Source organism: Castor canadensis, chromosome 9, assembly GCF_047511655.1.
Source record: "Castor canadensis chromosome 9, mCasCan1.hap1v2, whole genome shotgun sequence".
NCBI lineage: Eukaryota > Metazoa > Chordata > Mammalia > Rodentia > Castoridae > Castor > Castor canadensis.
Window position 1 is genome coordinate 41,221,217 of NC_133394.1, and position 26,283 is coordinate 41,247,499.

General features: G+C 43.1%; 1 protein-coding gene and 1 long non-coding RNA gene across 7 annotated transcripts in view; one reads left to right on the top strand and one right to left on the bottom strand.

Annotated features, from left to right (window-relative positions):
- Window positions 1-26,283, bottom strand: part of LOC109684303 (uncharacterized) — a 191,680-nt gene that overhangs the window by 140,658 nt on the left and 24,739 nt on the right. The window contains exon 3 of one of the 6 annotated variants that reach the window (XR_012435646.1): window positions 24,607-24,742. The exons of the other annotated variants lie outside the window; for them this stretch is intronic. This is a non-coding gene — a long non-coding RNA (uncharacterized lncRNA). Of the gene's footprint in view, window positions 1-24,606; window positions 24,743-26,283 lie in introns of those variants that run through there. 6 annotated transcript variants of the gene reach the window in all.
- Cyp2u1 (cytochrome P450 family 2 subfamily U member 1) lies at window positions 1,637-26,238 on the top strand. The gene is made up of 6 exons (XM_020160620.2): window positions 1,637-2,262; window positions 17,192-17,827; window positions 20,555-20,716; window positions 21,935-22,102; window positions 22,904-23,104; window positions 24,028-26,238. Exons 1-5 carry the CDS (start codon window positions 1,788-1,790, stop codon window positions 23,080-23,082), a joined length of 1,620 nt encoding a protein of 539 aa, XP_020016209.1. The 5' UTR covers window positions 1,637-1,787; the 3' UTR covers window positions 23,083-23,104; window positions 24,028-26,238.

Genomic DNA, 26,283 nt, shown 5'->3' on the forward strand with positions numbered 1-26,283 from the left:
CCTCATCTTTCCTGACTTATTTTGCCTCTGTTTAGTGTTTAAAATATGTTACTTATGGTATTAGGAAGAACATAGCTTCCTGTTATTTGTTTATAGGGCTACACCACAAAGTGCTCTGGACTGGGTGGCTAAAAGAGAGAAGTTTATTTCCTCACAGTTCTCAGACTAGAAGTCAGGGATCAAGTAGTTAGCAGCGCTGAGTTCTGAAGCCTTCTTCCTGACTTGTAGATGACGCCTTCTCACTGGGTCCTCCCATGGTCTTTCCTTTGTGTCTTGTGTCTTAGTCTCCTCTTCTTGTAAGGTCACAGTCATATTGGATGAGGGCCCACCCATTTACCCATATTAAGTTAATTACCTTTGCAACTAACTCCAAATACAGTCATGTTATAAGGTTCTGGGATGTTAGTTCTTCAATACACAAACTGGGGCAAGGAGAAACAATTCAACCCATAAAACTTCCTGTCTGCCTCACAGAACTGTTAACCTAACAAAATGAATGCAGTCTGTCCTGCAAGAGAGAGGCTGTTAGGGTGCTTAAATTAGGCGTATCTTCAACTATCTTAAAATCAGTTGTGAAGTGAAACTGCTTGTAAGGAAAGATGTGAGTGGCTATTGTTTTAGAGAGCAAGGGTTTTAAGAGAATGAATGACATCACATGGAAGATCATATCTACCAGCAAGTAGTTTAAATTAAAAGTTTCTCAAATTTGGAAATTTAAGAAACATGAAAAATAATCTGACAATTAAGCATTAATTTCAGAAGATGTGAGGGTTTTTAAAAATTTCTTTGGAGGAGTTGTAGGCTTAAAATAACTTATGCAAAATATGTCAAAAATAGTATGAGAAGCTGAGCCTGAAATTTGGCATATCCCAGTGAAGTCACTTGTTTATTAAAAACAAAACAAAACAATGAATCATGGAATGAACAAAGGATTCCCATGCTTTGGTTACAAACTTCTGGTATGTGAAACAAACAAACAAAAAATTTCATTTAACATAATAGGGGTTGGGGATATAACCCAAAGGAACAGCACTTGCCTAGCTTGTGTAAGGCCCTGGATTTGATCCCCAGAACCACAAAATATATTAAAATAAAAAATTGGCTAACATAGACAATTCTGTGGTCAATGTAACCAAGAGAAACCACAGGAGCTGGCCTGTGGAAGACAAGAGAGGGAGCACCCAGGAGCCATTATCAAGGTAGAATAAAGGACTTTGTTGTTAAAGTATTATGCAATACACATTTCAAACTGCAACTTCAGGAGTTCAGGTTTGGTCTAAGGCCAATAATAATACTGTTATCCCTCCCACCACTCATTGAAAAGCTTATCAGCTCCTTACATCTCCCAAATGCTTGTTTACTATCTATGCCTGCTTCACCCAGGCCTCAAGCAGAAACCTACACCGAGCTTTCACCCTGGAAGGACCTGCTGGTACATTCGTACAAGGAAATCGACAATCAGAGCATCAGGTCGTGCAGCATCCTAGTTTTAGGGGCAGCGGCTGCCAAGTCAGAGCCAGAGAAGGGGTACAACACTGGGGACAACTGACATGGCTCGTCCCCACCCCCAACCGCGGACCTCACTCCTGGGGTAACCAAAGCCTCCCGGGGCTCCACTAGGGCGCCTGACTGGAGGAGGCGTGGATAACGCGCGGGGCGCAGCCAATCAAAAGCGCCCTTGGCGCTCTGGTCCCCGCCCCTGACCTTCAACGTGGAGCTGACCGCGGACTAGGCGCGTGCGCTTCTGTGCAGTCAGCTGGAGGAACCGAGCCGCCCGCGCCCGGAGCATGTCATCCGGGGGCCAGCCGCTGACTCCGGCCGAGGACCCGCCCTGGCCCGTGCGCCTCTTGCGCACGACCCCGGGACTGCTGCGGATGGACCCGAGCGGCGGCGCGCTGCTGCTGTGCGGCCTCGGCGCGCTGCTGGGCTGGAGCTGGCTGCGCTGGCACCGCGCGCGGGGCATCCCTCCCGGGCCCACGCCCTGGCCGGTGGTGGGCAACTTCGGCCCTGTGCTGCTGCCACCCTTCCTCCGGCGACACAGCTGGCTGAGCCGCCGAGGGAGGGCCTCGGGGGTGGGCCCGCAGGTGCTGCTGGCTAAACTGGCTCGCGTCTACGGCAACGTCTTCAGTTTCTTCATTGGCCACTACATGGTGGTGGTCCTCAACGACTTCCACAGCGTGCGCCAGGCGCTGGTGCAGCAGGCCGAGGTCTTCAGCGACCGCCCCAGGGTGCCGCTCATCTCCATCATCACCAAGGAGAAGGGTGAGCGCGGCCCGCCGGGGCTTTGGGGTCTAGGGCAGAGTGTAGATGGCATACCCGAAGATGATGGGCTCCAGGTGCGTCCGGGCTGCGATGCCCGTGGTGCCTCACACCTGCATCCTGCGAGAAGGGCAATGGTGGGGGTTGGGAGGGCGCCTCCTTTTTCCTGTGCCTTTAAAATCCCACGGTTGTCTTGTTCAGATTCTAAGATCAGAAGTTGGAAACTCGGGGAAGTTGAGGGAGGATTATAGAAGTAAGGGAGGGGACACCAAAGTGTGAACTCAAGTTCCATCCTTCTGCGGGTATTCTCTCCTTTCCAAACGAGGCCTCTTCTGTCTGTGACCCGCTTCTAAACTTTGCCCACGTCAGAAAGACTCACCTGGTGAGTTTTGACTGCAGGAGTCTAATAAGAACATATTTCCTTTAAAGAAGTCCAGACAACACAGAAGGAGCCTTATTAGCACACCTTAGTGTGCTGGCTCACAGCTTGCACAGGTTTGCAGTTTGGAAAACATGATATCTGACGCAGTGGAATAAAGAGCCCCACTCATTGTTTCTCTAACTCCCGCCCCCACCCACACACATAGCTTTGTTTATCATTCTTCTCCTTTATCTTATTGACTGGTAGATTCCCAGCTTCTCTGAGTCACTCCTACCCATCAGTTAGGTATCACCTTAAAGTGTCTTTTCTCCAGGGAAACCTGTTCTAACTATCTAAGTGTGTTAGGCCTCCTTGTTAGAACAAGTTTCACTGTGCACTTTTCCTTCCCGACTTACCAAAACCAAGACTATATAGTTTTGTAACCTTGGGCCTGGAGGTAGGTCTTCACCACTGGACTGTCATCCGGGAGGACAGTCATTACTGCCTGTGCTCAGCATCACATGCAGGTGCTCAGCAAGTATTTATTAAGTAAATAGACCCTGTCTTTGGAACAGGGTCTGGAGAAATTTAGGTTTATCGGAATTGGATAAAGCCAGTTATGCATCAAGATCTTAAAGTAGATGGAAAGATAATACTTTAAACATGCCACTGAAAAGCAAGCGTCACAGTTTACATGTCACCCTCTCCATTATGTAATTTTCTTTTGCTCCCACCACTGCCTGGAGAAATCCTACCCACTTTGCTTTTCTCTTAAAAAGTAGTGAGAAATACACATAAAATTTGCCATCCTAGCCATTTTTCTTCTCTTTTTTCTTCTTTTTTTTTAACTTAGGGCCTCTGGCTTGCTAGGCATGTGCTCTACCACTTGAGCCACTCTGCCAGCCCATTCTAGCCATTTTTAACTGCACAACTCAGTGGTATTAATTATATCTACATTACTATGCAAACTTTGCCAACATATTCATTAAACAATAACTCTAGTCTCTTCCCTAGCCTAGCTCCTGGCCACCACCATTGTACTTTTTGCCTCTGTAAATTTCATTACCCTGGGCACATTGTGTAAGTGGAATCCTACATGTGTTGCTCATGGCTTGTCGGTTTCACTTAGCGTAAGTTCTTAAGGTTCATCATGTGAGAATTTGCTTTTGAAGACTGAGTAATATTCCGCTGTAAGTGTGTAACACATTTTGCTCATCCATTACTTCATAGGTAGACACGTGAGTGCTTCTACCCTTTGAGTGTTGTGAGTAATGCTGCTAGGAACGTCAGGGTAAAACTATCTGTAGGAGTCCCTGCTTTCAATTTGTTGGGGTATATACCTAGAAGTGGAATTGATTGATGAGATAGTTCTTGGGTTTTTTTAGTGGTACTGGGATTTGAACTCAGAGCTCTGTCCTTGCTGGACAGGCACTCTACCACTGAAGCCACTACCCTAGCCCTTTTTGTTCAGTTATTTTTTCCATCAGGGTCTCACATTTATGCCCAGGCTGGCCTGAACCCTGATCCTTCTATTTATGCTTCTTGCCATAGCAGGGATGACAGGCACTTGCCTCCACTCTCAGCTTTAATTGGTTTAGATGGGAGTCTTGAGAACTTTTTTTTCAATCTCTGCCTCTCGGGTAGTTGTGATTATAGGTATGAGCCACTGCGCCCAGCTCTCTCATTTTCTGAGGAACTACCCATAGCACATTCCACAGTGGCTGCACTATTTTACATTCCTAGCAGCAAAGCACAGAGGTTCCAGTTTCTCCATTTTGTTCCAAACACTTATTTTCTTTTTGTCATACCTACTTCCAAGACTGTGCTTCAGTATCGCCCCTTTGAGAATGTGTTCTCCGACATGATTTTCTGTTCTCCAGGTAAAAGCCAGCTTCCCTTCTGACTGTGATACCACAGTTTCATTTTAAGACCTGTCCCATGCCCTTCCAGTAGTCCTCAAGTCCTGTCAGTTCCTTTTCAGGTAACATAGCCTACATCCGTCCACTTTTTCTACCTTACTGCCAGCACTCACGCTACCACCATTTCTCATCTGCTACTTCAGAAATGTCCAGATTTCCATTGTAGTCCTTTATCCATGAAGTAGCCATAATGATCTCTTGAAAAGTCATGAGTGAAACCATATCTCTATCCAGCTAAAAAAAATTGCCTCCCAACTCCATAGTTGACTTCTGTGCCTTGTGAGACCTGCCTCTCGGGCTTTATCTGTCTCCTCTTTATAGATGCATGTTGACTTATGACAGGGTTTTATCCTGATACAATCATCGTGACTTGAAAATACCTTAAATAAAAAAATGCATTTAGTACACCTGGCTATGGACCATGAGAGCTTAGCAACACAGTCCCTTGGAGAGCATTGGTAGTTCGCCCTCACGATTGCACGTCAACTAGGAGGTATGGCCTTCTGCCACTGCTCAGTGTCACAAGTTAATATCACACCACAGGTCACCAGCCAGGAAAAGATCAAAATTCAGGATTCAAAGATGGTTTCTACTAATTTTATATTGCCTTTGCCCCATCATAAAGTTAAGAAATCATAAGGCACCCATTGTAACTCTTTAACTATCTGTACTTTGTGCATTTCAGCCTGGCCCTTGCTGTAGACATGCTAAGTGCATTTGTGCCAAACCTGTGTCTGCCTTGGGCTGGTGCATTTGTCAGCCTCAGGCTTGGCATAACTTTTCATTTGGCTGACTGCCTCTCATCCTTCTAACCTCTCAGCACTGTATTTCTACACTCCCATTTTAGTCACTTCCAGTGCCAAACAGCCATTTTCTCATTCACATGTCACTCATTAAACACTTTGAAAGTCTTTAGCTTATTGCCACCCCCACCCACCACTGGAATGTGAGTGAGAAGGAGAAGGCAGACATGTTTCTCTTTTCATCTTTTTTTTCTTCTACAAAATTGGAGAACAGAAGAGCAGAACAGGTTCTGCAGGTGGGGGTGGGGAAAGGGGTAGGACGATGAATACGTAATCATTTATACCATGTATGTAAATGGAAAAATGACACCTGTTGAAACTATTCCAGGAATGGGGGGGCGGGTGAAGGAGAGCAGTGGAGAGGGTGAATTCAAGTATGATACATTTATACATTGTAAGAAACCTTGTAATTGCTACAGTGTACCTCCACCCAGCACAATAAAAAAAAAAAGACAGTATAAAATCAGCCAAAATTTCCTATTTCCATTTTTTCTGATTTTAGTTTTATAATTAGCATATTTCCCCATGTACTCCAAATTAGTATGGTTGCTTACAAGTATGTAAACTCACTTTGCTTAATTTTAGAATCTTGTTTATTCTTCAGTAACTACTGATATTTCAGATTCTTCATAAAAATCAACCCTGAGAGGATCAGCTACTAAGAATTGAATAGTGTCACCTAAAAATTCATGACTAAAAAAATAAAATAAAAAGGCAGAGATTTGTCAAGCACTGTGACCCCACTGCTTGCACAGAGTAGGTAATCAAAGAAATGAAGAAATGAGTGCATACCAGCATCTCATCAGTGCGCTTACCACACACCATGTCCTTTGTGTTGTGTGTGTCTGCTCCTCTGGGTGTCTTAAGATGGGAAGCAGATTTTCTTCTTGTAGATCCCAGTAGTTTAATGCCAGCTCTCTTTTTTTTTTTTTTGTGGTGCTGGGGTTTGAACTCAGGGCCTACACCTTGAGCCACTCCACCAGCCCTTTTTTGTGATGGGCTATTTCAAGTGACCATCAAAAAAGGAAGAACAAAAGAGTTACAAGTAGCCTTCACAGGTGACAAGTGGACAACATGACCAGACTGAAGAAGTGAGACCACTGCAACCACAGCCCAAGCTGCTGAGGGAGCCTGGAGGACAGCTCAGGCCACCTCTGCCACTGTTTCTAGTCACACACACACACACACACACACACACACACAACCTGAGAAATTGTCCATTTCATAAGAGAAAAGAGCTGATATGAGATTAGGAATTATTAAATAGATGATATTTATGATATTTTGAGAGAGATTCACTACTAAAGTTTGTGGAACTAGCAGAGAAGGGACATTTCATAAAATGTGATGTGATAAAAGCTAGACATAGTTGATCTAACACATTTTCAGAAACGTTCTAGAATGTGGAAAGGTTACTTACTTGACTTTTTCACAATCTCGTGATAGATTGATGTTCTTTTTTAAGCCCATAAAAACTATGGTGAGCTAGATAGGCTAGAGATGTTATATATTAGCTGTGCTCCTCATTCTCATTAATCCACCTGATTGTTTTCTTAAGAAGGAAAAGCAAAGAAAGGTGCAAAATCTACAAAAGGAGTGCTCCACTCCAAGTGTGGCCTATTTCCAATAAAAGCTGTATGCAGTAGACCCTTGGTATCTGAGGATATGTGGTTCCAAGGAGAGTGCCACTGAGGAAACTCACATATGCTCAGTTGCACAGAGTTCAGTGTCTTAAAATGACTCAACTTTACCTGTAATGTACGTCCAGTAGGTCTGAGCATCCAGAACTTGAAACCACATGGGGTAAGCTACGTAACTGTCACAAAAATTATGTTGTACACATTAATACTGCACACCAAAAAATAGATCTTACTTCATGCTCTGTATCTTGAATACTGCAGATACTTGATTAATTTTTCCCCTAACACTGCCCAGCTTTCCTTCACTAAAGACAGGCTGCCTTTCAACAGATCTCAGGTCTTCACTTTGTCTCTTCAATTAAGCACATTCACTTTTACCTTGCTTTTGAGCACCATTTGTTTTTTTAGGAGGCAAAATTAAGAGCAGCTCATACAACAATGTAATGATGATGCAGGGCTGACATCATAACCCTTCTTCATAACCGCTGAACTGCGTGATGCATGCATGGGAATTTAAAATTTTTGTTTTGAAATTTCTTTCGATTTTTCATTATTATTTTTGTTTACTGTGCTTGGTCAAAACCACATGTGATTATTGCTGACATCATGTTTTCATTATAAACTATTTCCAGTGTAAAGTTTAGAGAGCAATATATACTTGTTTCTTCACTGTTCAGATTGGCTTCAGATTCTTAAGGAGCACATAGCTTTATTTGGTTATTTTTAAAACTTCTATGCACTGAAGCCTTGTATCTTTCCACCTATAGCTTTTGTTATTAGAAGTGCTGTGTTTTATCCAAATTCTGAAGTAGTCACTAAATGAAATACATAATAAAATGGTGCCATTTTATTAATCAGTTTCATGAATGGTAGAAATTAGGTGCTTTTGAAGTATTTCACTCTCACAAGCTAGGCTGCCACCATGTTTGTGAGACACTGATTGTGAAGGTAGAAATGGAAACATGGACTTGACAGGTGAAACCTGTTTTAGCTCAGACAATACCACTGGCAAGACAGATTGATAAAACACTTACAACATGAAGGAATTGCTGAAGGCCACTCAGAGCAAGAATTCCAAGCAAGTTGCAAAGTCATAACGATGGAAGGCAAAAGGAAAATTTTAAAGTAAGGGATGCCCCTTCTGGTGGTGACAGCCTACCTCATGAAGGATCCTCTCCAGCCTACCTCATGAAGGATCCTCTCCATCCCTCTCCAGAGGAAAAGAGGGAATGTAAGGCGAGGTGCCTGGTGCAGTGTTCCAATTCCTGCTTCATGGATGGGAACTACTCAGAATGCTGTGAAGTCACCATGGGTGTTAGCCAGGCACCAAATGGCAGTGTGGCTGCTGTGTGTGCATCACTACACTGGCTAAAACACAGTCAGTGTGTTGGCTGCTGCACTGTCCTCTGGTGGCCTTCAGGAAGAAAAACCAGGCTTCCAGAAGGCTGCTCCTCCTGGAGGAAGCAGCACTAGAAGCACACTGAGCTGAGATGAGTGGGAAACCATCCCAAAGAACACATTTTGGATAAAAGAAAAAATAAGGGATGGGCACAGTGGGTCACACCTGTAATCCTACCTAATAGGGAGGCAGAGATCCAGAGGATTGAGATTTGAGGACAGCCAAGGCAAAAAGCTTTGGAGACTCCATCTCAACCAATAAAAATCTAGTTGTGCACCTGTCATCCTAGCTGTGAGGGAGGAATCGGGGACCAGACCAGCCAGGGCTAAAATGTGAAACCCTATTTGAGAAATAAAAGAGCTGGTGATGTAGCTCAAGAGATAGAACACCCGCCTAGCAAGTGTGAGGCTCTGAGTTCAAACCCCCAATAATCTCAAAATAAAAAGAAAGAGATCCGTTTGTATTGAATGCCTCAGAGGGTAACAAGATGCAAAATGAGATGAGGAAATGAAGATAAATGGCACACGAAAATGAAATGTCATCTGGGAAATCTGAAAATGAGAGAATGAATGAGGAAGATAAGCTTGCTAGATAGGCAATAAAATAGGAATTTGAAAGAGTTATGTACTTGTAGCAAAAGGGCTGGATTCCTGCTAATAGGAGCACTTCTGTGGCCCTATGGAGGGAAAGGGTGAATAGCACACTCTCTGCCTGTATATGTGGTCAGTGGAGAATTGCACCATACTTAATGTATTCTATTATAATAGTAGTATATGCTTTTTATTAGAAAACATAAAACATGGAATAGGGAAAAAAGGAGGGCTGGTTGAGTGGCTCAAGTGGGTGTGAGGTCCTGAGTTCAAACCTCAGTACCACCAAAAAAAAAAAAAAAGAACAATCATCCAGACTGGGAAAAAAAGAATTGTAATCTAGATTATTTTGAGATAGTTATTATTAACATTGCTATGTATTACATCCCAGTCTTTTTCCTATATGTACGTGTATTTTTTAAATGTATTTGCCTACTTAAAATGAAAGCATACTTTTCAAAATCTTTAAAATTGCCTTTATCACTTACTGTGAACATATTTCCAGGTTATTAAATATTCTCTTATAAACTCCTTAAGAGCTGTATAATACTCCTTTATGAGCATGTGTCATAGTCAGTTTAGCCTATCCCTTACTTGGTTGCAGGTGGATTTCTGTGTCTCAACTGCCTACCACCTATGCCTTGATAAGAGCACCTTTTCTTTGGAGGAACCCTTTGTACCCGTTAACTGTGACTGGAACAGGAGCTGCCGTATCCCTATATGAACTCACCCTCCCTACACACACAGTGATTAGTTGAAAGTGGGTGGATCAAGAGTGATTGGTCACGATGTCTCTTCTCTTTGTGATAGTGACTGGGCACCAAATTCCAGGATTCCTAACTCTGATTCTATCCCCCACATAGTTTGGGGACAAGAATTTATATTCATAGTATAGTCTGGAAACCTCAAGCCACTAAATAATCATAATGTCCCAAATTGGTATCACCATGTGATATCTGGCTGAAGCATTTGAATCCTTCCCCTAGAACTTTCATTAAGCCTCTAAAGTAGAGTTTCACACTGAGAGAATAGGCATTTGAGGTAGGTCCTGATTCACAGAAAAGCTGGCCTGCAGTGGGAAAGAAGTCAGGCCAAGGAAAGGGAAAAATGGAAGGGGTCCCATGGCATTTCATCTTCCCTGACATGCTGCCCTTCCTGATTTTTCATTCCATGGCCTCATTGACTTTTTTGGTAAACTAGCTTCAGGTTACATTTTTGTCATTCTCCATCAAGAGACCTGATTTATGCTTTGGGGTCATTTTTATTTTTCAGTGTTATTATCCTGCTTGAAATGATGTCTTTGTATACATCATGAACACCACTGCTTTACTGGCCTACAAAAGGAGAAGATGTCAACAACTGCAGGGTGCCTGACCCTCTACAAACACTCCTCAGACCCTCAGCCATTCTGGCTACTCAACATTGTTTTGCAGCCCTTGGCCACAAACCCTGTCATGCTCTCCTCCAGGCATTCTCGGGCCCTGCCTCTTTGGTCACCTCTTCTCTCTTGTACTTTGTTGCTGTCAGCTCATCATAACACACTTCTCAAATCTTAGCCTTTTCTAAGAAGGTTCCCTCCAATTTCCTACCTTATCTAAACCTGATTTCTCCATGAAGATGAGTTAGCCCTTCTCAAAACACCCTCTTCGACTTTGTTCCAGTTCTTTGTCTAAAATGTATGTTCACACACATCCTCCATTATAGTGAAGCATCATCAGCTCAGACGTCCTCCTTCTGGGAGGTGCTGCCTCCCCTCAGCTGGCATGGCGCTCCTTCCTTGGGGTCTACCATGCGCCTTCTGTACATTCCAACAGGCAACAGTGTATGCCATTGGCTAGCCCACTACCTTCCAAGAGAATAAATATATTGAGAACAGGGGCTGTGCCCTTACTATCTACCACATAGGAGACTCTAAATAAATGTTAGAAAAACTGAGCAAAAAGGGCATTTTGCTATGCAAAGTTTTCTCAAATACAAACGCATACTTTAAAAGATGATGAGCAGATAACATAGACCAAGGCCTAACAAGGGAAAAATAAAGTTTTTTGAGAAACAGGTCAAAGCAGAGGTGTCATATGTGATGTCTTAAATAATGAGAAGGTGGTGAGAATTAGTGTCAAATTCTGAAGTTTTCCTGGAAGGCCAGATCTATCCAGGAAGAGGCCCAGTAACCATTACACTTTGAGTGTTCTGCAAAAGACTTAGCTATGCTTAAAGTCAGGAAGAATGACTATGTTCCAACTGCCTAGGAACCAGGGCTTTGTTAAACAAAGGGAGAGTTCTGTTTTCAGGAATGATAAGCCATTCTCATGCCTTCTTTGTCTTGAGATCACACACTGTATCAGAAGGACTTTGAGCAGAAGCAAACTTACCATCCACAATGAGGTAAAGAGATGGCTACAGTTCTGCACCCCAGCATCTGGCAACAGAAAGTGGATATAGGTATAGCAGACGGCTGAATAGAGAGTGGAGTTGCCCACACCTCTATGTCTGCTGAGGGGGTACCAATGGAGTGTGAGAAAAGTGTGAAAAGTGTTCCCCTTATTTCACCCTCCAGGACCCAGAAAGACTCAGGAACTGGTGGTACAGTGATCAGGGGAGAGAGGAAGGAGTGTGCTTAGTGAGTTGGACTGAAACAGGACTAGTTTGAAATGCACATTAAGTACAGACAGTTCCTTAGATCACTGTAAATGTCAGGAGAACATTGGGTTTCGATGACCTCTTGGCTAGGGATGGGGTGAGAGGAGAGAGATGGCCTGGCACCATGACAGCTGAAAACCTGACTGTCAAGGGGTTCACTCTGAGCAAAACTTAGAGAACACTCAGCAAACCTGGCCACCAGCAAAGAACACAGGAAATTATGTCTTGGCCTGGACTTGGCCGAGAAAATGTTCTTCCTCCACCTCCACTCCACAGCACAAGTCCTCCACTTCATAGCACAAAAGCAGCCAGACTACGTGAAAACAAATCAGTGTGGCTCTTTACCAGCCGTGGTCCAGGTCACTGTATTCATAGAGCTTGAGGTCTGAGTTTCACATGATTTTCAAGGATCAAAAATTACTCTCTTGATTTTACCCCCAATCATTTATAAATGTAAAATCTAGTCTTATCTCCCTGGCCACTAAAAAGAAAAAGAAAGTGCCAGGCTAGATTTGCCCTTTGAACTTTATTGTGTTTAGTGTACTGATCACTAAACTAGACTTTAAGCATGTTAGAACAGAAGGGTGAACAGTCACCCTATTTTTCTGAAGGCAAGAAAGGAAGGGGACAGCTGGGCTCTGTGGCCCAGGCCTGTAACCTCAGCTACTCAGGAGGCAAAGATAAGGAGAACAGCAGCTTAAGGTTAGCCTGGACAAAAAGTTAGCAAGACCCCCTATCAATGAAAAAAGCTAGACCTGCACACCTTTTCCCTCATATGTCAAATATAGGCTCAATATAAATACAAGCAATATTATGAAAAGGGCCACACTAAGGGGAAGTCACTAACAGGAGAGGGAGGGTAAAAGAAAGGAAGTTAAGAAGGTGAATGTGGTTGATGTACTTTCTACACAAGAATGGATATAGAATTTTTAAACCTGTTGAAATCACCATAAGAAGAGGACTAAGGTAGAAAGGAAAAGAACAGAGAGGATGAACCAACTGGAGTTATAATACATATATACATGGAAATGTCACAATGAAAATCCCTATATATAGCTATCTTATACAAACAAAAAATGTCTTTTATCAAAAGCAAAGAACAGGAAGGTAAAACAGGTCTGACTGGGGGCTGGTACCAGTGGGAGGGGGAGGACACAAGGAAAGGGAGTAGGAGGGTGAATATGGTGGAAATGTCACGTACAGTTGTATGAAAATGGAAAAATGAGACCTGTTGAAACTGTTCAAGGAATGGGAGGAGGGAGAGATGAAGGAGAATGATGGAGGGGTGAATTTAAGATACTGTAAGCACTTTTGTAAATGTCACAATATATCCCCAGTACAACAATCATAAAATAATAAAATAAGTAGTTTAAAAAAAGAAAAGAAATGCTAGGCCTGGTGGTACAAGCCTGTCATCCCAGCTGTGTGGGAAGCTTACATAGGAGGATCGTGGGCCAGGCCATCCTGGGCAAAAAACCCAAGAGGCCGTAACTAAAAAATAACTGAAGGAAGAAAGGGCTGGTGCCTTGGCTTGAGTGGTAAAGTGCCTGCCTAGCAAGTGTGAGACCCGGACTTCAAACCCTGGTACTGCCAAAGATATAAAAATAAAAATCCAATTATATGTTGTTTTAAATGAGACATAACTCCCTCCCCACCACCAAGAGACATATCCCAAGCACAAGGATACAGAAAAGTCAAAGGAGAAGGTTATAAGAGGAATGGATTGTAACTATAAGAAAAAAGTGAAAAGGCATGATTTTTCTGATAAAATATGTTGTCCTACTTCACTGTTAAGAAGAAGGAAATTATATAATGATGAAAGCCTTTTTCTTTAAAACCAGAAGATCGATTCTAAGCTGTTAGTGAACCTAATGACATAGACAGATAGATATCGATATGAATCTGCAGTAACATCAATATTTACATGCTCATATAACAAAGGCAGAACTACAGGGAAATTGACAAATTCACTATTATATAGAAATATTTTAACATAAATTTGGAATGGTTGAGAGGATCAAGCAGATAAAAAATTTGATAAAGATATGGAAGACATGGCTCCAACAGTTATCAAGCACTTCCTGTTAGACATATAGTGAACCCTATACCTAAAACCACTTAGATAAACACTATTAACTTTATTTCCAAATTTATTAAAATTAGGCATATACTAGGCTAAAAGCCAAGCCTTATCAGATGTCAAAGTCAGTATAAAACAGATTAATCCAAGTAGCCAAGGAGACTCATAAGAGCAAAAAATTTAAACTTAAAACTGAATGATGGGGCTGGAATGTAGCTCAGCGGTAGAACACTTGCCTAGTATGATGGAGGACCTGGGTCGAATACCTAGCACCACACACACACACACACACACACACACACACACACACACATATATACACACACACACAAACACACACAAACACACATACATCCGCACACACAGACACACCTACAGATACATACACACATACACATGCACAAATGCGCACACACATATGCACATGCACACACATACACACACGTACACACACATGCACACACATACGTGTGCACAGACACACAAATATACATACACACGCACATACATGCACACATACACATGCATATGTACACGCACACACGTGTACACATACCCATACGCACACAGAGACACACACACAAAAACACACATACATGCACACATACATACAATATACACAGGCATACACAGACACACATACACACACGTACACATAAAAACACGTACACATACACAAACATACACATACACACAGACGTACATACAAATACACACACATACACATACACACAATGCACACACATATACACACATACAAACATACACACACATACACATACACCCACAGTCACACACACACGTACATACAAATACACACACATACACACTACACAAAAACACGCACATACATACAATACACACACATAGACACATACACACACAGACGTACATACAAATACATACACCCAATACACACATACACACACAGACACACACACGTACAAATACATACACGTAGACACATGTACGTACACACACACGTACACATACACACACACACACACACACAAAAGATGAAAATACCTGCAAACAGTGCTGCTTGTTATGGCTTGAGTAGGTAAAATCCCCCACCAGCTCATGTATTGAAGGTGTGGTACCCAGCTGATGGTGCCATTTTGGGGAGGTGGTCAAAGAGGAGGTGGGCCTAGCTGGAAGAAGTAGGACACTGGAGACAGGAATACTGGGGGCTCTGCCTTGTCCCTGGCTCTTCTTCCTGTCCTTCTCTGCTTCCTGTCTGAAGTGAGGTGAGCTGCTTTGCTCTACCATGTCCCCAGTGCTATGATATTCTGCCTTGCCTCTGGCCCAAAGCGATGGAGCCAGCCAACCATGGGCTGAAACCTCTGAAACCATGAGCTAAAATCAATCTTTCTTCCTTTAAACTGTTCCTCTTGGGTATTTGTTACAGCAGTGAAAATGCACTGTGGATTGCAGATAGCCTGATACGCAGAGGCAAATTAAGAATTTTGTTTATTAAGCTAAATGTCTGAAGTTAATGAGTTGAATAACAAACTATATATTAGTAAAAGAATGGAAAAGAGTAACAAGTCATTCCAATTTTAGATGAATTCCTTCAGAAAGAACTAATACACTATGACTCATTTTAGGAGGCCAATATATCTAGATCAATACATCATGAGAGCCGGGCGCCAGTGGCTGACACCTATAATCCTAGCTACTCAGGGGGCAGAGATCAGAAGGATCGCAGTTTGAAGCCAGCCCAGGCAAATAGTTCTCAAGAATCTATCTTGAAAAAAAAAACATCACAAAAAAAAGGACTGGTGGAGTGGCTCAAGGTGTAGGCCCTGACTTCAAGCCCCACTACCACACATTAAAAAAAAAAAAAGAAACATGAGAAAGGAAACTTTCATTTATGAACGTGCATTTGTGTGTGTGTGTGTGTGTGTGTGTGGCACTGGGATTTGAACTCAGGGCTTCATGATTGCTAGGCAGGCATTCTACGGCTTGAGCCCCTTCATCAGCCCTCAACATGCATTTTTTTAAAGCTAGGAAATCAATACAGCAATTTTTTAAAAGCTTAAACACATCATAAACAAGTTTAGATTTATTCTTGGATGGCAAGCAAGTCCAGTTATAAAGAAGGCAATTTTGAAATTAATCTATAAATTAAATGCAATTCCAGTCAAAATCCCAAAGTCTTTCTTATATAGATCATGACGAGCTGATTTTTAAAGGTTTTATAAAAGAGTAAAGAGCCCAGAATAATCAAAAACAATTTTGAAGAAGAACAGGTTCGGGGGGAGTAGGAGGGGCTTCCCTATTATTATAAAGCCTATTTGTATCTTATTATAAAATAACAGTAATTGTGAGAATGTGCTTTAAACAGTGATAAACGTAGCACACTGAACAGCCCATAAGCCTACCCACCTGTGAGCAGTTTCTTAGAAACTACTGGAGGGTGTGCTTCATCAAAATAAGGGAGGAAAACAAGAAAGAAGAAAACATAGAAAGCAGGAAATGGGCTCCAACACTGAAGCATTTCTAAATGATGACAGAAGGCCCACTGCTGATTTCAGTAGACATTTGGAAGAGTCCATTAGAAGATTCCAAGAAGGAACTAAAATTGAAACTTCTGATGGTTTTGTGGGGAGAAGGGCAATTGAACCTGGGCTTCATGCATGCTAGGCAAATGCTCTACCACTGAGCTCTCCCCTGCCCTTGAAAGACATTTTACAGAAGTATGACAGTGTGAGAAGTCCTTATCTCATTCACAGCTCTATCCTACACCCCAGAGCCTGGCACATGGTGAGCACTCAGAAGACCTGGCTAAATGATAAAGCACACCGTGGAAAACAGGAGGATGCAATAGATGCAGGAAACAAGGGACATTTGAAAACATCATGCAGTGTTTGGGAGCAGTTTCCTTGGGGGTCAGTGGTGGGAGATGTACAAGTACGGATCACAGAAGATGTAGTTGTCCATGACCTCCTTGATTAAAATCAGGACTGCTGCCAACAACCACCATCTCGATGACTGCCAGTTACTAGATTCCAAACTTTGACGGCAGATGATTCTATTCCATTTATTCAGTAGTTAGCAAACTCCTCCTGTGTGTCCAGCAGTAGGCCAGAAGATGGGATTTTAATGATGTGTACAGTGAGGTATGTTCTCTGTCTTTATGTCAGTCTGATCTTTCTGTTAATAATGTTCAGAATACAGGCATTTTGAATATGTGTATCTGACCTGAAATATTTTCTAAGCTTGGATTCACTCTAATGAAATATAGTTTTTTTTTGTTTTGGTTTGGTTTTGGTGGTACTGGGGGTTGAACTCAGGGCCTTGAGCTTGCTATGCAGGCACTCTACTACTTAAGCTATTCTACCAGCCCTATAAAGATGTTTAAACACACACTAATTTTGGACATTGAAATCGCTTTTCACTTTACCAGAAGTTATGTAGGCCATGCTTCATGGCAGGTCCTGTTCTGTATTACCAGGCATGGCTCCCTCTCACCTTCTCTTCTTGATGTCCTTTTTCAGGGGTTGTGTTTGCACACTATGGTCCAGTCTGGAGGCAGCAGAGGAAATTCTGTCACTCAACTCTTCGTCATTTTGGCTTGGGAAAGCTTAGCTTGGAGCCCAAGATTATTGAGGAGTTCAAATATGTGAAGGAGGAAATGCAGAAGCATGGAGAAGACCCTTTCAGTCCATTCCCCATCATCAGCAATGCTGTCTCTAACATCATTTGCTCCCTGTGCTTTGGCCAACGCTTTGATTACACCAACAGTGAGTTCAAGGAGCTGCTTGATTTTATGTCTCGAGGGTTAGAAATCTGTCTGAACAGCCAGGTCCTCCTGGTCAACATATGCTCCTGGCTGTATTACCTTCCCTTCGGACCATTTAAGGAATTAAGGCAAATTGAAAAGGATATAACCATCTTCCTTAAAAAAATCATTAAAGACCATCAAGAGTCTCTGGATGGCGAGAACCCTCAGGACTTCATAGACATGTACCTTCTACACATGGAGGAGGAGAAGAGAAATAATAGCAACAGTAGTTTTGATGACGATTACTTATTTTATATCATTGGGGATCTCTTTGTTGCTGGGACTGATACCACGACCAACTCTTTGCTTTGGTGCCTGCTATATATAGCACTGAACCCTGATATACAAGGTAATTAGCAGGTATTGGTGAAACCAGGTTATTTAAATCAGGAAGAGCAACCTCCATGATCTGCTGGCTACAAGCACTAATGCCACCAGGCTGGAAACAAAATCAGTACTTTCATAGGGAATTGGTGAGATGTTAACAGTGACACCTCAAGTTTCTAGATGGTAGGGCTGGTGTTGTAACTTGATCATCCCTGCTTTCATCTCTGTATGTTTGATTCTGTGTGAAATCTATGACAGTGAGAGCCTTTTCTAGAAGTAGGACATTTTAGAGCTGAAGAGATCATAATGCTCATCTGATCAGACCCATTAGTCTTGTTTTAAAGTAGAAAACAGAGGCCCAGAGAAGTTTGCAAAAGTCGCACAGCTAGTCATACCACATTGTACCAACAGACGGTGAATGTCAGCGGCACTAAACAGTGTATAAACGGGAGGATAGTGTGTTAGCGTCCGTTACTATACACTTGGCCACTTAAAACAACACAAGTCCCACTGGACTGAGAATCAGGATGCTGGCAGGCTGTGCTCCTCTGTGGAAGCCCTGAAGGAGAGAGATGCACTCTGTTGCTCTTTCTAGCCTCTTGGGCTTATGACCTGTGCTCCATCTTCAGACACAGTTGTGCTGTCTCTCTGGCCAGATTCCACAGTCACATCTCCCCTGACTCACACCTCAACAGGAGGTTCTCTGATTTAAAAACCTATGTGTAGTCAGACATCACTTAATGAAGGGGTATGCTCTGAGAAATGTCGTTAGGTGATTTCGTCACTATGCATACATCACAGCGTACTTAAGCTAAGACTGTTACGTCACCCAGCAATATAACCCTATGGGACCATTCCCATATGTGCACTCTCCTTAGATTGTATATACCAGGTAACCCAGGAAAATCTCCCCACCTCTCCATCCTCAATTTAGACAGATCAGGGTAGTCCTTTTGGCCATGTGCTCTGGTTTGGATATGGTTTGAAAGGGTCCCCCAAAGGCTCATGTGCTAGAAGTTTGGTCCTCAGCATGGTGGTCGTGGTGGGATAGTAGAACCTTTAAGAAGTAGCTCCTAGAACAGGTAATTAGGTTATGGGGAGCACCTTCTAGGGGACTGTTGTTCTCATAGGACCCCAGTTACCTCTCACAAGAATGAGTTGTTATAAAAAGAGCAAGCTCAGCCCCTGAATCCCTCTGGCTTCCTACTTGCCATGTGATCTCCCCTTCTCATGTGCTCCCCTGTCATGGTGTTACCCATCTGCTGCATTCTAACACAGCCAAGGGGGTCTTTTTTAGAAACCAAACAAATAGGGCTGCCTGATCTTGGACTTTCAGCCTCCAAAACTGTGAGCTTAGCCTACTGCTTTCTTTATCAATTATCCAGCCACAGTTACTTTGTTGTAGTAACAGAAAATAGACTAAGGCACTTTGCAAATTATCGTATTTACAAAGTATCAGGGAGGTTAGTGTGCAGATATCTGTCTACCATGGATGGCATTGTGGCTATCTATATTAGTAATATATTGCTGAGTAAATTATCTCAAAATTTAGCATCCTAAAACAACCACCATTTACTATCTCATAGAGTTCTGAGAGTCAGGAATCCAGGAGTGGCCTAACCTGGATGATTCTAGTTTACAGTTTCTCATGAAGTTGCAGTCAAGGTGTTGCCCAGGCTGCATTCAGCTATAGACTTGACTGGGCCTGAAGGATCCACCTCTAAGATGCTGTCCACATGATACTGGTCATGGGCCACAGTTCCTAGCACCCTGACCTCTCCCTAAGGCTGCTTGACTTAGCATCTACCCTCCTCCCAGGTGAGTGGTGAGAGAGGGAGAAAGACAGGGCAGAGAGAGAACAGAAGCTACTAATCTCAGAAGTGACATGCCATCACTTCTCCCTCCTTCTGCTGGTGACATAGACCAACTTGGTACAAAGTGGGAAGGGAACACACTTTCCATTTCTGTAATAAAACACATGCAATAATCATATTATATGAAGAGAAGTTTTATATTGGCTCATGGATTCAGAGGTTTCAAAACATGGATGGTGGGCTGTGTTGCTTTTGGGCCTGTGGTGAGGCAGCACATCATGACAGGGAGCTCAAGGTGAAGCAGAGCTCTCCTCCTGGCAGGAATGCAAAAGAGAAAGAGGAAGGGCAGGTGTCTCACCATTCTCAAGGCAATTCCCAGTGACCTAAAACCTCCTCCTGGGCCCTGCCTCTTAATAGCATCACTCTGGGGACCAAACCTTTAACTCATGGGTCTTTGGGGGGATGTTCTTGACCCAAACTATAACAAAGCCCACAAGCAGGGATCACCAGGGGACACCTTGGGCTATTCCATGCTGTCATGGCTTAATAATCTGTAATTATTAAATATACCAAATTGATGGTAAAACGTCTAGACCCCAAAACCCATTAGTCCCAGATGGTTTTCAGGTGACTTTTATCAAAATGTCACATTCACGTGACAGAGTGATTCAGAGTGCTCCTGAATCCAAACTGCTTTCTCCTTTGCTCCTCTATCTGTTCTGCTATCCTACTTTAAGTCCCAGCAGGCATAGGTCCCCTGGTGCCAGCTGCCTCCACCTGGCGTATCTGGCCACTGCTGCAGTTCCCTGAAGCTAAATTGGGGCTGCACTGCCCACCAATCCCTTGTGCGTGAGTGGTAATGGGAAGTGTGCGCAGAGTGCATGTTCGGCTCTTCCAAGCTGATCTTCTGGTTTTTTCTTTCCTTTCTTGCATAGAAAAGGTTCATGAAGAAATTGAAAGGATCATTGGTTGTGACCGAGCCCCTTCCATCACAGACAAGGTCCACATGCCCTACACAGAAGCCACCATCATGGAGGTGCAGAGGCTAACAGCGGTGGTGCCCCTCGCCATTCCTCACATGACCACAGAAAACACAGGCAAGTCCAGGGTCTCCCTCTTCTGATTGCCTTTGAGGGGCTCAGCCTCCTAACCCAGCGCTGCTGAGCAGAGGGGTGTAGTGAGCATCGCCACTAGCATTCTGTCACAGATGACGCGATGTCCAGGGAGCGTTTCAGCCCTTAATTATCCATTACTAGTTGTGCATTCTAGCATATTTAATCAGTGGATCTCCAGCCTCCAGAGCATACAAATATATACCCATAAGACAAATGATGCCACAACTTAAATCGCCTGAGTTGGCAGAAAAATCTCCACAATTAACAAAAGTGCCTCTAGTGCTCTTCGTGGAAGTCAGAAGACCTAATTTAAATGTGCAATTAATGATTTTAGCTGGAAGTTACACTATTTCAATTTTTAAAATCCTGCAACCAAAGTATAAGTATTAAAAAGTTAGAAGGAGCCCATCTGACTCTAGGGTTACCCATTTCAACCTCTCACCTACAGTGAAACATGTCTTTAAACATCCCTACTAAGAAGGAATTTGCCTTGTGCCAGGTGTGGTGTTACTCACCTGTAATCCCAGTTTTGGGGATGCTGAGGCAGGACAATCTCAAGATTGAGGGCAGCTTGGACTATATAGTAAAATCCTATCTCAAAAAAGAAAGGAATTTATCCCTTCTGGAGATAGTCTGTAATGTAACAGGCTCAAATGTGTTACAGACTGTTGTAGGAGGCAGTTGCTCACTCAAGTATATTTTGGTGTAAACTGGATCTACTCCGATGTGCTGTTTTCTTTGGGGCACTGTCTGGAGTGCACATTCACCTGTCTGCCCCTAAGAGCCAGGTCTGGCTTCCCTGCACCTCCCTTTATTTTACCTACCGTCCTCATTGTACTGTTGTGCGCACACTCCGTTAGGTTTTATACAAACCTCAGGAATTTTCTTTCTTAGAGAAAGCTGACCTGGAGTACCCTACGATTTCTGTTTCGATGTTCTCTCTTAATTGTAACGTTTTTAGGATCTTACTGAGCTCATGAGCTCAGCATCCAGGAGAGCATCTTCTGTGCCCTACCTCGGGCTCGGCTCCGGATGCCCGCTGACAAGATCTTAACCCTGCCCTCAGGTACCTCAGAGCTAGACTTCGCCAATGAAGATGCTTAGCATGGAACAAGATTTATCTTCCCAAATAGTGGCGTTTCGAGAGAACCATCAAGCATGCTGGATGACACCGTGTTTCCTGTCTGTCTTTTGTTATAGTGCTCCAAGGGTACAGCATTCCTAAAGGCACAATGATCTTACCCAACCTGTGGTCAGTACACCGAGACCCAACCATTTGGGAGAAACCAGATGATTTCTATCCTGACCGATTTCTGGATGATCAAGGACAACTTTTAAAAAAAGAAACCTTTATTCCTTTTGGGATTGGTAAATTAAACCTTTGTTTTTTAATGGCATATTTTTTTTTAAAGTGCTATGGGCTAGGGGTGTAGCTCAGGGGCAAAGTGCTTGCCTTGCATGTGTGAGGCCATGGATACCTAGCACTGCTAAGAAGAAAAAGAAAAATTTAAAAAAAGAAAAACAGTTGGCATTTAGTCCATTTACTTATTATTGGCAGTACGGGGGGTTTGAACTCAATGCCTTAAGCTTCTAGGTAGGCACTCTACCACCTGAGCTATGCCTCCAGTCCCTGGCTTCTAATATTTGTAACTAGAAATCCTCCTCTCCAGGCTGCCTATCTAATTGTTTGGGTCCCAGGGAACTACTAGAATTAAGGACAACTTTTGATCTTCTGTCAGTCTGTCGGTGAGGAAGGCTCTCTAATCTCATCAGACCCTTCTTTTAAGTTCCTAGATAAGACATGGAATTGTTGCTGTGGCAAAGGAAGGCTCCAGAGACCCTAATCTAACTCTCCCCACCCCCAACCTCCCAGTTGACAGTAAAGGATGGAGATGAGCTGGCATGGTGGAGGCAGGACGGCTGCCACATTGGATCTGTCTGTAGTTCTGTCTACAAAGGGATCGTTTCTGATGAGTAGAGTGAAATGTGACTTGCTGTGTAAAAATTCTGATCAACACATACTGCAGAAGACTTTGGCTTATGTGGCAATTTTATTTTAAAGCTATCTAGGAAAGCACTTAAGCTTCTCAATTTAGATGTGTCATATAAATTTGTACTTTTTAAGGTAGGAAAAGCCATAACGTTGTTTCTTTCTGATCTCACCTTTAGGGAAGCGGGTGTGTATGGGCGAACAGCTGGCAAAGATGGAACTCTTCCTAATGTTCGTCAGCCTGATGCAGAGCTTCACATTTGCTCTGCCCAAGGACTCGCAGAAGCCCATCCTGACCGGGAGGTTTGGTCTAACCTTAGCTCCCCATCCATTTAATATTATCACTTCAAAAAGATGAAGAGCACCTCCCAGAGGAGAAGGTAAACAGCTAAACACACGTCCTTCTAAACAGACTCTCTCCACTGCTGTTGACAGAGAGTTCAGCAACTCAGCATCCAGGGTAGGCTCAGATTAGAAAGCCAGTGGGGAGAGGGTGGAGCACACATCTTGGAAGCTTCCTCAGCAGGACTCTGCAGCCATTGTAGGATGCATGCCTGTGACTGTCACAGTGCCCACCCAGAAGGTGAACCCCACACTTAGATGTAGTGGCTTCCGCCAATGGGTGGACCTTAAACCTCTCAGAGCCTCCACCATCAACAGTAAACTGAGGGTCAAGAAACTGATTCTCCCTACTGCTCAGCAATAAGGAGGGCCTAACTTCTGTGACATTACCAAAATGCTGTTATGTACATTCTGGGGAAGAAATTCAGGAGAAGATCTACTCACTGGCTTTTTAACACCCCTGACAACATGCAGGTATGGTGTTCAGCCTTGAACACTTTGTCACACAGGGATGTGGGCTTACGTTATCTTGAAGTAGGACTTTTTATTTTAATAGCACAGATTCTATGTCAGTTTCTTTGGACTTGTTCTGCTATTGGTATCTTTTGAGTTACGGTTTTTGAGTTTTTACTTTTTGTAGATATGAGATGAAATGGACTCCTGTCCAGTATATGGAAAAAAAATAAGAGTTTTTTAAAAATCCTCTATAAGGTTATTATCTAAATGTATGTGTCTTTGCCAGGTGCTGGCAGCACACACACATAATTCTAGCTACTCAGGAGGCAGAGATCAGGAGGATTGTGGTTTGAAGTCAGCCTGAGCAAGTAGTTCATGAGACCCTATCTCAAAAAAACCCATCACAAAAAAGGACTGGTGGAGTGGCTCAAGGTGAAGGCCCTGAATTCAAGCCCCAGTACCATTAAATGTATGTGTCTTCTTTCTACTTCATGTTCACGAACAGAGAGCTGGACTGAAGAAGAGACTTCATGGCACGGTTCCACCTGCTGAGTGTATTTGCAAAGATGCATCTCCACCTTGAGTCCTCCATGGTGAGCTTGGGAATTTTGACACTGGAATTGATCAGGAAAGGATTCTTTTTCTCAATTTATAGTGAACCTTCTTGTCCTGTTCTCACTGTCCCAGGCCCAGTGTGTCTGGTCCCTGAATACTCTCCAGGACAGGAAGGCTCTTCTTCCTTGTTAAGAGAACAGTACTATTTCCTAATAAAGGGGACCCTCCACACAAACAGTTCTCAGCAGGGGCAGGGATCCCTTCTGGGGCCATTGCAATTTTCAGCCACCGTAACAATGGGGGGCTCTGACCTTTTGTGGCCATGGAACAAGGATGCTAAATGGCTAAACATTCCTACGTCATTAAGGATTGTCTCCGTGAGACATGCTCCAAAGAGTGGCCCTTGGTTCCATTCTTGGGCATTACTCTGTAGGTGGAGCCATTGATCGTGGTTCCTCACTCTGGCGCCATGCTTAATGCTATGTAATTCTCATGGTAGGAGGGCAGCTTGTGGCTGATCAAACTGAGGCCTAGGACTTACAAAGTGCCCTTGCTGGGTGTCAGCCTCCGAGTCCTGGTGACGGGAGAGCGCTTTCTGAGCCGTCTTGATCCTGCAGTGGTGTCCGTGACTCCTTGCCTCTCAGTGCCTTGCTCTTGGTGGACACCTGTGCACATGTGAGTGACTGTTAAGAAGGGTCCTTACCAGGAAGATCCCATGCCATTTGAATACCTACAGGTCATATTTTTGTTGTGCAAAGATGATGTAAAAAAAAAACCAAACAGCATATGTTATTTGTTAATGGCAGTTTAAGCCAGATTTTTTTTTTTAATTACTAGATCTTGGTCATCATTGAGAGCAATCATTTTAAACAAACTTAAAATGGTGCCTGAGCTGTTCAAAGGTCACACAGAACATAAAAAAGATTGAAATGCAGAGGAAGGGAGGAGCTGCTGAGCCTGAGCACCTCGGTGGAGGCCTCCTGGGACTTACTACCCTACCCTGCTCCGTTTCCTACCAGATCCCCAGCCTTGACTTCTGCATCTGTCCTTAGCTGTGGTGGCTTAACCTTCTAAGTGCATGGATGCCATTCCAGACAGTCCCCTGTGAGAGGCCATGCTTTTCCTTTGACTTGCACATTCCTAGGCAGACTTCTGCATGCACCAGAAATGGAAATAACAGCTACTTAATAAAAACCTAGTAAAATGAAGAAGAAACATTGATTTGTTTTTCACCCTGCATTCTTTTTTTTGGTGGTACTGGGTTTTGAACTCAGGGCCTCATGCTGCCACTTGAGCCATGCCTCTAGCTCTTTTTTACTTTGTAGGTATGGTAATAGGGTCTCGCTTTTCCTCCAGGCTAGCCTCAGTCCACAGTCCTACATATGCTTCCCATGTAGCTGGGATTACAGGTAGGTACCACCATGCCTGGCTTGTTTATCGAGATGGGAGTCTCACTTTTTGTCTGGGGTGGCAGCAAACCATGATCTTCCCAATCTCTGCATGCACTACCATGTCTGGCCCTTGACTATGCAATCTTTGTATTATCTACTGTACCATTCTTCCTTTTTATAAATATAATTGAGCACTTACAAAGTACATAAGTGAAATACAGGCTAATTTTTAGAGGCCTTGAGGATTTTTGTTTTTTATAAAAGAAAAAATAAAGATGAAATGGAGAGGAACCAAGTGAATGGGGAGGCTGTGTAGATTTCAGATGAGGTGATACATGTGTAGATCATACCATACCCCCGGCAGGACAGTTTGTTCCTGACAGGAAATTCAAATGCCTTTGAATTGTACTAATAACTCAACCTTAGTGAGTTTCTTACTCCAATTTGTACATAGATTTCCAGTATTCCTAACCAAAGAGTTTGTAGCTTACTTGAAATAAGAACTCCTGCCTTCTGTGAGATGCCAGCAGAGTCAGAAGTTTGTCAAGCTTTTAATAATGCCTCAAACTGTAGCACTTTTCAATATGTTTATATGGACATCTCTGAAAGGACCATTGATGCTTCTCTCCAGTGACATTTTATGATTCTTCACTTCCTGGTTTATCAGCAATCTGAAAATAATTGTGCTGTATGAGTCTACCTAACATTTAACTTTTAGTTCACATGCTTAGCAGTTTCTGGTGTTTTTATTAAACTTTTATTTTAACAGAGAGTGTGTCATGACTGGTTTGTTTGTTTTAACCAAATGTCAAGTT